This window comes from Canis lupus, chromosome 25 (assembly GCF_048164855.1).
Source record: "Canis lupus baileyi chromosome 25, mCanLup2.hap1, whole genome shotgun sequence".
Classification (NCBI taxonomy): Eukaryota; Metazoa; Chordata; class Mammalia; order Carnivora; family Canidae; genus Canis; species Canis lupus.
The window spans coordinates 4,417,428-4,429,456 of record NC_132862.1 but is presented as its reverse complement, the minus strand read 5'-3'; the positions used below and the strand labels follow the sequence as shown (position 1 = coordinate 4,429,456).

General features: G+C 37.5%; 2 protein-coding genes across 9 annotated transcripts in view; one reads left to right on the top strand and one right to left on the bottom strand.

Annotated features, from left to right (window-relative positions):
- LARP4 (La ribonucleoprotein 4) overlaps nucleotides 1-12,029 on the top strand; it is a 220,007-nt gene that overhangs the window by 47,846 nt on the left and 160,132 nt on the right. The window lies entirely within an intron of this gene.
- Nucleotides 4,738-12,029, bottom strand: part of FAM186A (family with sequence similarity 186 member A) — a 96,955-nt gene continuing 89,663 nt past the window's right edge. For 3 of the 5 annotated variants that reach the window (XM_072797944.1, XM_072797941.1, XM_072797943.1), the window contains one exon: nucleotides 4,738-4,868. In XM_072797944.1, coding sequence (XP_072654045.1) covers nucleotides 4,847-4,868 — 22 coding nt within the window. In that variant the 3' untranslated portion in view covers nucleotides 4,738-4,846. Of the gene's footprint in view, nucleotides 4,869-9,221; nucleotides 9,426-12,029 lie in introns of all 5 variants that reach the window. The other 2 variants (XR_012017349.1, XR_012017350.1) reach the window with 2 other exon arrangements.

The window sequence follows — 12,029 nt, the reverse complement described above, 5'->3', positions numbered from 1 at the left end:
TTCGTTTATTTATTCATGAAAGACACCGAGAGAGGCAGAGACACAGGCAGAGGGAGAAGCAGGCTCCCTGCAGGGAGCCCAATGTGGGACTCGATCCCAGGTCCCCAGGATCACAACCTGAACTGAAGGCAGATGCTCAACCATTGAGCCACCCAGGCATCCCAGTTTACATAATTTTTTTAAGGAATTTTGGTGTGAAAGGAATGGGAAAAAATGGGGCAGTAGTAAGTGGTGGAGGGGGTGGGCCTAAGAGAGTTTTTTTTTTTTTCAAAGTTGAGAAAAATAACATCATGTTAGAGAGGGAAAAAATGATGGTACAGAGAGAGATGGGAGAATTACTGAAGCAATGTCCTTGAATAGAAGAGGGGACATAGGATCTAGTGTTTAAGTGAGGGGCTAGCTAGAGATAGGAGTCAGATACTTTATCCACAGATAACAAGAGTAGAAAGTAGATATATGGGTACAAAAGCAAATACTTAGGGAGATGTGGTGGTAGAAGCATGTGGAGTTAATAATGATTGCTTCCATTTTCTCAGTGCAATAAGGAACTCAGTCATCAGTTCCTGAAAGAAGATGGAAGAGAAGGCCTCAGAGATAATGGGGATATAGGAGAAAATATAAAATTGCTGTCCAAGAGAGTCTGAGTAAATGGATTAGGGAAATATAGTGTTTTTGCCAGGCAGTATTTTTTTTTTCTTGGCCAGGCAGTTGTGGGGTTTTTTTGCTTTGTTTTTTTTTGCCAGGCAGTATTTTTTTTTGCCAGCTGAGGTTAATCATTATTTAATGTAAGACTCGTTAGCAAGTTTGAAGGTTTTTCTGAGGCTACATTTAGCTTCAGAATGTAGTGTGCTGGAATGGAGTAGGCCGAGAAGATTTGATTTAAGCTGGGCTATGGTCAACCACGGAGTACTTTGGAACAAGAAGAGGATCAAGTGAGTTTGAATTGAGAGTATATGCAAGAGATTGATTATAATTATCATATTTAAAGTAGTTACAAAAAAATAAAAAATAAAAAAAAAATAAAGTAGTTACAAAGGAATTGAGGATATGAAAGGGTGAGGGATGCTATGAACATGGTGGAATCAATGAAATAAAAGGTCTATATGGAGATCAAAGGATTGTTTGGAGTTGGGATACTAGCTGGGTTGAGCTATAAAGAGGTGATATTTGGAGAATGAATTATTTGAAACTGGATTATGGAATGGGTTGCAGGGTTTTGTTTTGGTTTTGCAATGACAAGATCACTGGTATGACTAAATGGCTAGAGGATTAAGTCACCAAAAGAGAACAGATCAAAACATTGCAAGGCCAGGTGTTAGAAAGAGCTAAATGAATATTGAAATTGTTAAATATTATTGACAGAAGTACTGGATATAGTGACAGCAAGGAGAAGGTAAAGGACTGCAATAGAGAAGGCAATGGGTGGTATATAGTGTAATGACAGGAGACCTAAAGTTGATTATTGGAGAGTAGGGAATAATGATCTAGAAGTAGCATTGAGGAGTGAGGAAGACCCCCACCTCATTTCCAGGCCAACTGGTGAGGGGATTATGGGAGTTAAAGTAGACATCATTTTAGGGATGCTTGGGTGGCTCAGTCTGTTAAGCATCTGACTCTTGATTTCTGCTCAGGTTGTAAGATCAAGCACTGCATTGGGCTCCATGTTAGGCATGAAGCCTGTTTGAGATTGTCTTTCTTCCCTTCCCTTGGCACCTTCCCCAACTCAAAAAAAAAAAAAAAAAAAAAGCATTTTAGAGGGCTACAGGGAGAGCCAAGGGTCAGTTACTATTTTGTATATTTTGAAGTTGTATTGTAATAAGCATCTATGTTAATATACATGCATTATATTTTCTGTATTTTATGTATTCTTTATTTATAGTCTCTCTTTGCCCTTAATGATGCTTTTTGCCTTGAATTCTATTTTTGGTCTGATATTAGACATCTGCTTGGCTTTCTTTTGGTTCATAGTTGTCTTTTCCCATCTTTTTGTTTTAACTTGTCCAACCTTTCTTTTAAATGTGTCTCATGTAGACCTTATACTGCTAGATTTTGTTTTTTTAATTCAATCTGAGAATTTTATCTTTTCTTTGGTGAGTTTACCTAATATATTAAATTACTTCTGTGTTAGAACTATTAAAATTTTTTTTCTCTCTCTCCTGCTTCTTGCTCATTTCCTTGGAGAAATCAGTTTTATCTATGGGTTTAAAAGGCATGCATTTTATATTTTTCTTAATTGATTATCCCTAACTTGTTAAGGGATTTACTTGTATTTTTTCCCCTAATTTATAAAATTTATTGACACCTATCTGTATCCCTCCCTTAGTAGGATAAATACTTTAACACATGCACTCTTCTCTATCTCTGGATATTGCACTCTGTACCCTACTTTGTTGTATCTGGAGTGTGTATATGTGTGTGTATAAAATGCCTTTTTTTTAAAAAAAGATTTATTTGAGAGAGAGAGAGAGAGAGTAAATGAGAGAGAGCATGAGCAGAGGGAGGGGCAAAGGGAGAGGGACAAGCAGATTCCCCATTGAGCAGGGAGCCCAACGTGGGCCCAGGACCCAAGATCCCGAGATTCTAGTATCACAACCTGAGCTGAAAACAAGAGTCCAACAGGCAACTGACTGAGCCACTCAGACAACTCTATAAAATGCTTTTTTAGACAAACTTTAGAAAGTTATTTTCTCATTCTTACTATCTTATATTTTATAGCATTTCCTAAAAATTTTGTTTGATTACTTCCTCCAGAAATATTTTCAGAGGATCTTTATAATAATATGCTGAGACCTTGAAGGTCTGAGAGTATATTTATTTTGCCTTCACATTTAATTAATAGCTTAGCTGAATATAAAATTTTAGAATCATAGGAATCCCTGGGTGACTCAGCAGTTTAGCGCCTGCCTTTCGGCCCAGGGCGTGATCCTGGAGTCTCTCGGGATTGAGTCCCACGTCAGACTCCCTGCATGGAGCCTGCTTCTCCCTCTGCCTGTGTCTCTGCCTCTGTGTGTGTGTGTGTCTCTCATGATAAATAAATAAAATCTTTTATTAAAAAATAAAATAAAATTTTAGAATCAAAGTTTCTGTTTTTGATATTTTGAAAATATTTCTTCATTGTTTTCCTGCCCCTAATGTTGCTTTTGAGAAGTCTGGCATAATTCTGATTTGTTTTCTTTATTGGTAAACTACTCTTCTTAGAAAGGTTTTAGAATTTTCTCTTTGCCTTTGGAGTTCTTAAATTTCATTAAAGGGATCCCTGGGTGGCGCAGCAGTTTGGCGCCTGCCTTTGGCCCAGGGCGCGATCCTGGAGACCAGGGATCGAATCCCACGTCAGGCTCCTGGTGCATGGAGCCTGCTTCTCCCTCTGCCTGTGTCTCTGCCTCTCTCTCTCTCTCTCTGTATGACTATATGACTATCACTAAAAAAAAAAAATTTCATTAAAGTATCAGTAAGTTTTTGTTTTCCCATATCAACCCTATTTATCACCTCCAATATCAGTCTTTTGCTGTTTATGTCATCTAATGAGTTTATTTCAACTGTGTTTTGAATTTTCAGTAATCCTACTTGTTTCTTTATAATTGTTTCTGCTTCATTATCAATATCCTCTTCAGGGACATTTATTTCCTGTGTATTCTATTAATTCTTATCATAGATTATTTAGTTTATTGCCTTTCTAATTTTCTAGTTTTCTTTCCCTGCAAGGTCATTTTCATTCATGGGTATCAGTTATCAGTCATCTTGGTAGATAATGGACGAAGAAAGGGGTGGGAGGAATCAAAACCTAAGCCTTAGTTTGTGCCACCACTGGTGAGCAGGGTTCTGACTTTGAATATCCTCCTGTGTGTCATTCTCATCAGAAGACTGCCATTTAGCGAACCTCTCTGTATCTTACCCTAGGCTTTGTTCTTTTCTAAGAATGTATTATCTAGTCCTCTGAATGAAAAGGTCTATGGGTTGAGGAAGGTAGAAGGAAACCCTTTGATGTTTGTTGGTTAAGCTAGCATTTACTGTCCTTTTTAAAATTTTTACCCTACATCCCTGTAGTGTTCCCCTATGAATTTGCTTTCCAGTATTGTGGTAGGACTGATAGGGAAAGTAGTGATCTAAGTCTGGGCAATGTGGGGGTTAGAAAAGAGCCCAACTCAAAATTCCTCTGCAAATTCACTCCCCATGTTTAAAACCTGGCTTTCCTCTGTAAAGAGCTGCTATTTCCCTTCTTTACCAAATCATAATCACCTTCTGACCCTCCTGGGGTTTCTTCTGGTTTTCTTTTCTTTTTTGTGTGTCCATTCATTTCTTATTTCTGAGGCATCTTTGGATTTAGGTTCTGGGAGGTAGACTGTGCCACTTTGCCATAATGTCAGAGGTCATATTATGTCCCTTTTATGACAGCCTACCATAGTGTTTGTTGAAGCTTTGTGTGTTTCTAGTAATCTAGAGCAAAGGATATTCTTTCTTGAGTGGTCATATTAACAGTCTGGAAATGAAGAAGTTTAAAGAACTATAGGCAGAATGCACAAGCACAGAATAGGCAAAACAATAGGGGTGCCTGGGTGACTCAGTTGATTAAGTGTCTGGCTTCTGACTTTGGCTGGGGTCATGATCTCCAGGTCCTGGGATAGAGCCCTGGTTGTGCTCCCTGCTCAGCAGGAAGTCTACTTATCTCTCTTCCTGTCCCTCTGCCCCTCCTCCAACTTATGTGTAATGTGTGTGCTTGTGCTCTCTCTCTCTTTCTCTCAAATAAAAAAAGAATAGGCAGAGCAATGCATATACATGAAAGAGCAAGATAGGAATTTTACTGCAACACTGCAATTTGCTTTCAATATACTTGTGTTTAATTTTACAGTCACTTGGGAATCTTCTTAAACCTGGAAACAAGACAAGAAAATTAATCTTATTACAAATTGCTCTTAAATACATTTGTAGGAATATAGGGAAAATAAGATGCCTCTAGGACTCACAAAGTTCAACTAGTAAATTTGATATGTAATCTATAAAAGTCACCTTAATAAGGCAGAATGTCTCCTAGGAAGAGCAAGTCTTGGCAATAGCTTATTATTTATTAGACTGTCTTCTTATATCTAAAGTTAGAACATGACCTAAATATTGACAGTGGTTATTTCTGGGCCTGGACTTCTCTGTATTTTTCAAATTTTCTATGATGAACATGCCTTACTTTTGCAATTGGGGAAAAATACTATTATTTTAATGGAATTTTCATGGAGAAATCACCATTAAGTATAGATGCTTATGCAAGGATATTTGCTACAGCATTGTTTGTAATGTTGAAAGATATCCAAACTTCTATCAATAGGGCAGTTTAAGAAATTTTGATAGAATTATACAATGAACATCATGCAATAGTAATAAAATGATGATGTAAGTCTGTATTACCATAAAAAAATTTTTTTTAAATGTGCTGTCAAGTGAAACACTGAAGTGCATTAAAAAACATGTTCAAGGGTGCCTGGCTGGTTCAGTTGGTTAGGAGTCTGCCTTCGGCTCAGGTCATGATCCCAGAGTCCTGGGATCAAGCTCTACATTGGGCTCCCTGCTCAGCAGGGAGTCTGCTTCTTCCTCTCCCTCTGTTGTTCTCTCTGCTTGTTCTCTCTCTCTGTCAAATAAATGAATAAAATCTTAAAAAAATAAAGAACATGTTCAATAGGAGCCCATTTTTTGCAACCAAAAAGGCACGGAGATCTTTGGAAAGATATATGCAAGAAGTTGCTGCTCCATCCTAACAACATGTAAGAAGTTGAACAAACGGAAAACTAACAATTCTTCTTAGATCCTTCAAAGACGTGAGATTATAGAGCATACCATTGCCCCCAAGTTGGAGAGACAGACAGGGAATACAGAGAATCACAACTTACTGGAGCAGAAACTCATGAGTAGACACTTCTGCAGGAGCCAGACTGGTAGAAAACTTACACTTCAGCTGATGAATTGTGGGAGGCTCAGTACGGACAAGTCTGAGAGTTAAAAACTCTAGGAGACCCAGTCAAAGGGACCTCTAGAAACTACCAGGTCCTCAGAGTGAAGATTGGAGAAAAATTCCCTCATGTTTCTCTCAGAAGAAAGGGGAAAGTAACCATTCTGAAAAATACCAGAGCATCCTATTCTTCTTACCAAGTTCTGCCCTCAAGAGAAACTATTTTACCAAAGTAAAATGGGTGTTTCATTAGAGCCTAACTTATTTCAAAGAAGGAAAATACCCAACTCTAGTCAAGTCTAGTCTTCTGTGTGAGAGAAGAGAAATACCAATCACAGCTCCCTCTAGTATCCTGTGCCACCAGAGGTGGGAGTGGGAGATATTGAAAAGTAATGGTGAAGTTCACGGACCAGAGGCATATTTTTTTCAAAAGATCAAGACCTAATTATAGGACGATACAATGTTTCCCCTTTTCCTATACCTTATACCAAACTGTTAAAAGCTTATTTGCCAGAGTTCCTTTCACCTGGTACATCATGTCTGGATTTTAACAAAAATTACAAGCATACTAAAAGGCAAAAAATACAGTTTGAAGAGATTGAACAAGCATCAGAACCAGAGTCAGATGTGGTAGGAATGTTGGAATTACCATATTGAGAATTTAAAATGACTGTGATTAATAGGCTAAGGACTTTAATGGAAAAAGTGGACTGGGATGCCTGGGTGACTCAGCAGTTGAGCGTCTGCCTTTGGCTCAGGGCATGATCCTGAGGTCCAGGGTCAAGTCCTGTGTCAAGCTCCCTGCGAGGAACCTGCTTCTCCCTCTGCCTGTGTCTGCCTTTCTCTCTGTGTCTTTCATGAATAAATAAATAAAATCCTAAAAAGAAAAGTGGAAAACATACAGCAACAGATAGATAATGTAAGCAGAGAGATGGATATTCTAAGAACCAAACAAAAATAAATACTGAAGATTAAAAACACTAACTAATGATGAATGCCTTTGATGGCCTCCTTGTAGATTGGATATGGCTGAGAAAAGAATTTCTGAGCATGAGGATATGCAATAGAAACTTCCAAAACTAAAAAGCAAAGAAAAAAAAAAAAAAGACTGAAGAAAACAGAATATCCAAGAATGGCAGGATAACTGCAAAAAGCATAACATGCGTGTAATGGGAATACCAGAAGAAGAAAGGAACGTATTTGAAGTAATAATGATGGAAAATTTCTTCAAATTAATGTCTGGCACCAAACTACAGAACTAGGACACCCAGATAACACCAAGCGGGATAAATGCCCAAAAAACCACACTTAAGCATATCATATTCAAGGTAAAAAAGTCTTGAAATAAATCAGAAGAAAAAACACCTTACCAATAAAGGAGCAAAGATAGGAATTACATCCAACTTCTCCTTAAAAGCCATGTAAATAAGGGAGAAGAGTATAATGTTTAAAGTTTTGAGAGAAAAACTACCAACTCAGAATTCTGTACCCTGAAAAAAATTTGAAGTGAAGGAGAAATACAGACTTTCTCAGACAAATACAAATTGAGGGAATTTGTAGCTAGTAGATCTGCCTTGCAAGAAGTGTTAAAAGATGTTCTTCAGAGAGAAAGGACATGATATAAATCAGAAATGTGGCTCTACATAAATATAGGAAGAGCACTGGAAGGAATAAATAAACAGTTTTATATTTCTTATTAATAACTGGTCTAACAATAGTTTATTAAAAATAATAGCAATATATTCAATGATGTATGCATGCTTGCGTACAGGTTAAATGGATAAAGAAATGATACACAAGGGATGGAATGGGGGAAGAATTAGGAATATTTTGTTATTATGAGGTACTTGCACTACCTGTGAAGCAATAGAGTCATTTGAAAGTAGACATGGATTCATTTAAAAAGTAAAGAAAAAGTGTAAATGAAGAAAAGAGAAAATGGAATCATAAATCTTAAAACTACAAAATTCAGGAAAAGTGTGAAAGATAAAAGAACAAGGGCGATAAATAGAAAACAGTAACAAATATGGTAGATATTAATCCAAATATATCAATAATCACCTTAAATGTTAATGATCTAAATACACCAATTAAAAGATGGTGCTTATCAGAGTGGATCCAAAAACAGGACCCAAATATATGTTGTCTACAAGAAATTGACTTTAAAATAAAGAAAGGCACTTGGATGGCTCAGTTGGTTGACCCATGGTCTCATGGGTTATGGGATCAAGCCCCAAAGCAGCCTCCACCCTCAGCAGGGAGTCCGCTTAAAGATTCTCTCTCTCTATCCCTCCCTCCACTCGTATGTTCTCTCTCAAATAAATAAATAAAATCCTAAAAATAAATAAAGACACAAATAAATGGATAGGAAAAAAATACCATGATAACACTAATCAAAAGAAAGGAGTGATTATATTACTTTCAGACAGAGTAGACCAGAACAGGCAAAGTTATCAGGGGTAAAGAGGGGTATTTATTTATTTATTTATTTATTTATTTATTTATTTATTTATTTATTTATTTATTTTAAGAGGGGTATTTAATAAAGATAAAGGGATCATACTCTAAGATGACATAGTAATCTTTAATGTTTTGTCTAACAACAGAGCATCGAACTATAAGAATGCAAGAACCGATAGAACTGCATGGAGAAACAGGTGAATCCTCTGTTGTAGCTGGAGACTTTAATAGTCTATCAGAAATGCACAGGGGCAGCCCAGGTGGCTCAGCCGTTTAGTGCTGCCTTTGACCCAGGGCGTGATCCTGGGGACCCCGGATTGAGTCCTGCGTCGGGCTCCCTACATGGAGCCTACTCCCTCTGCCTGTGTCTCTGCCTCTCTCTCTGTGTGTGTCTCTCATGAATAAATAAATAAATCTTAAAAAAAAAAAAAAAAGAAGTGGACAGATACAACAGGCAGAAATTTTTTTTTTAATTTTTATTTACCTATGATAGAGAGAGAGAGAGAGAGAGGCAGAGACACAGGCAGAGGGAGAAGCAGGCTCCATGCACCGGGAGCCCGACGTGGGATTCGATCCCGGGTCTCCAGGATCGCGCCCTGGGCCAAAGGCAGGCGCCAAACCGCTGCGCCACCCAGGGATCCCTACAGGCAGAAAATTATTAAGGATGTAGTTGAACTCAGCATCACCATCAATCAACTGAATATAATTGACATCTCTAGACTACTTTATCTAACAATAGCAGGTTATACATTCTTTTCAAGCTCACATGACTACAAGTGACAGAATCCCTGACTAAGAAAGTCTGCAACTAAGGCCATTTATTGCTCACCTAACAAAAGCCCAGAGGCAAGTATACTCAGGGTTGTTTTAGCAACTAGATGTCATCAAGGACAGGGTTTTATTTATTTTCCTTCTCTGTATTCCTGGTATATCGTCTTATCATCCTGTGGTTATCACCTCAGGATTGCCAAAGATTGCAGTAGCTCCAAGCGTCACATCCAGGCAAGAAGAGAAATTTTAGTTGTAGTCACCTCTGTTGGAAATAGTAAGAAAAGGAATTGAGCAGTAGGAGGAGGTATTGTTTATTTTAGTTTTGTTTTTGTTTTAGGAGATAAAGCAAACAAAACAATATGCTATTGGTCTAGATCTTTACACATACTTTTTCCCTTCTGCCTGGCATCTGTGATCTCTGGAACACTTCCTACATCTTGTATCTCTGTGCCTAGTTATAGTACCTGGTACATAGTAAGTAGTAAATATTTTTGAAAGGAAAACAGGCAGAGCAGTAGAGGCAGTGCTACACAACAGGCAGCTAATCTCTCCAAAACATGTTGTCTAAAATCAGGGGAGTTAAGTAATGAAGCAAATCACAATATAGAATGGTAAATGCTAGGATACTGTTAGTTACAAGATACTATGGAAACACATGGGAAGAGTTAGAGAAGATGGCTCAGAAAGAATAATTGTTTAAACTGAGATCTAAAGGATGGTAGAAATAACTAAACCCAGAGGGAAAGTTTCTTTGTTTGTACTTTAATTTCCACCGAATAAAACAAATACAAAAAACAAATCTCTCCTTTTTGAGGGAGGAAGACCTTGAAGAGATTCTAGTGAGGAAAAAAAAAAAAGTGGATGGCAAATAGTAATTGATCATATAGTGTCCATTATTACTAATTTAAAATGTCTTAAAACTGTATATTTTCTGTTTCTATTTTTAGTGAAAAAACAGCAAAAATCCAAGACTTCAGTTCTCCTATTCCCTATCAAAACTTAATTTGTTTCCGTTTTCACCCTCTCCTACTCTGCAAGTTTTCAGGCATCTAACTATACAAGATAGAAACTCCTCTAATACATATTTTATATGTAGTAGCATGTCAAAACAGAAATTTTGACAAAGCACAATGGAAAGATTGCCAGATTAAATACAGGATGCCAGGTTAAATTTGAATGTTAGATAAACAACAAATAATTTTTAAATGTAAATATAAAATTGCATGGACCGTACTTATACTAAATCATTTGTGTTTTTAAAATATATATATTTATTTGCGAGAGAGAGGGAGAAAGTGTGTGCATGCATGCATGAGTGGGGGGAAGGGCAGAGGGACAAGCAGATTTCTTGCCCAGTCGGGACCCTGATGCAGGGCTTGATTCCAGGACCCTGAGATCATGACCTGAATTAAAGTTAGACACTTAACCAACTGAGCCACCTAGGTGCCCCGAAATAATTTTTGTGTATCTGTAATTCAGATTTACCTGGGTGACATATTTTTATTTGCTAAATCTGGAAATACTAACAATAGATACCAGATTTCAAAGAGGAGTGCTAAACTAGGATTTACAAAGTAATTGACTCTTAATCTTTTAACTCACTCTCAGAGTATGAAATGGTCAGGGAGAAGAGGACTTTGAGAGCACTCCTACCATTTCTCCACTCCAAGAACTTACCCTGTACTTTGGAGGCCCATAGAATGGGGGCTGATTCAGTCCTTGAAAAAAGGCTAAGGCATTGATTGATTGGCTAGCTGCACAAATAGCAGAAGCAAAGAAGAGGCTGCTGCTGCATTGGGATAAGCCTTCGACCTCAGAGTTTACCTGGACAAAGTAAGTTCCACTGTTTCCTGTAGACTAGATATGAGCCACATAGACACATCTACTTGAGAAAAATGGCATAGGATTGTCTTGGATTCTGTCCAAGAGAACTGCATAAATATGCAAACACATCTCAGCAGAGAGAAGCTAGAGGTATCACGAATGTCAGCAACCAGCGGTATCATGAAATGTGTGTGTGTGTGTGTGTGTGTGTGTGTATTAATTAATTTATTTTATTATTATTTTATTTTATTTTAGAGAGACAGAGATAGAGCACAGCTTTGCTTAGCACAGAGTCTAACTCAGGGCTCAATCTCACAACTCTGAGATCATGACCTGAACTGAAATTAAGGATTGGATGGTTAACCGACTGAGCCACCCAGGAGCCCCAGAACAGAAATATATTTGACAAGATCAAGAGATCTGCAGATAAGAGATCTCCAGTGATGGCGATCTCCAAGGAACTGATGAAAGTACCTCATGAAAGAATCAGCTTTAGAAATCTGCCATGTCCAAGAAGTGCTGATGTTAGAAAACACAACAGTAATAGTCAATAAGAACTTATCATTTCCCCTCTCTTTTCTCTGGAGCTCTAATCCCTAAAGTTAGCAAGCTAGAAAAATAAGAACAGAAACAGTAGGCCAGGCAAAAAAAAGCTGTTCATATCCTCCTTCTCTGACTGTAAGTTGTAATAGTCTTAGCTAGAAGAGAGGAGAAGCCTCAACTTTAAAACAAAAGCAAAGTTATACTTATACCTGGTTTTGGACATTTTGCTAGCCAGATAAACATCTTACTGAGAAGTTACCAGAGGCAGGGCAAGAACTAGTCCTGCTGAATAAATGTAAAGATGAAATTTCATTTTGGAAAATAGCTTGGCAATTTCTTATAAAAGTTAAACATAACACCTAACCCATCAATTCCACCCCTGGGTGTTTATCTAAGAAAAGTGAAAACTTACATTCACCCCAAAGCCTGTTTGTGAATTTTTATAGCAGTTTTATTTTTTTTTTAAGGTTTTATTTATTAATTCATGAGAGACACAGAG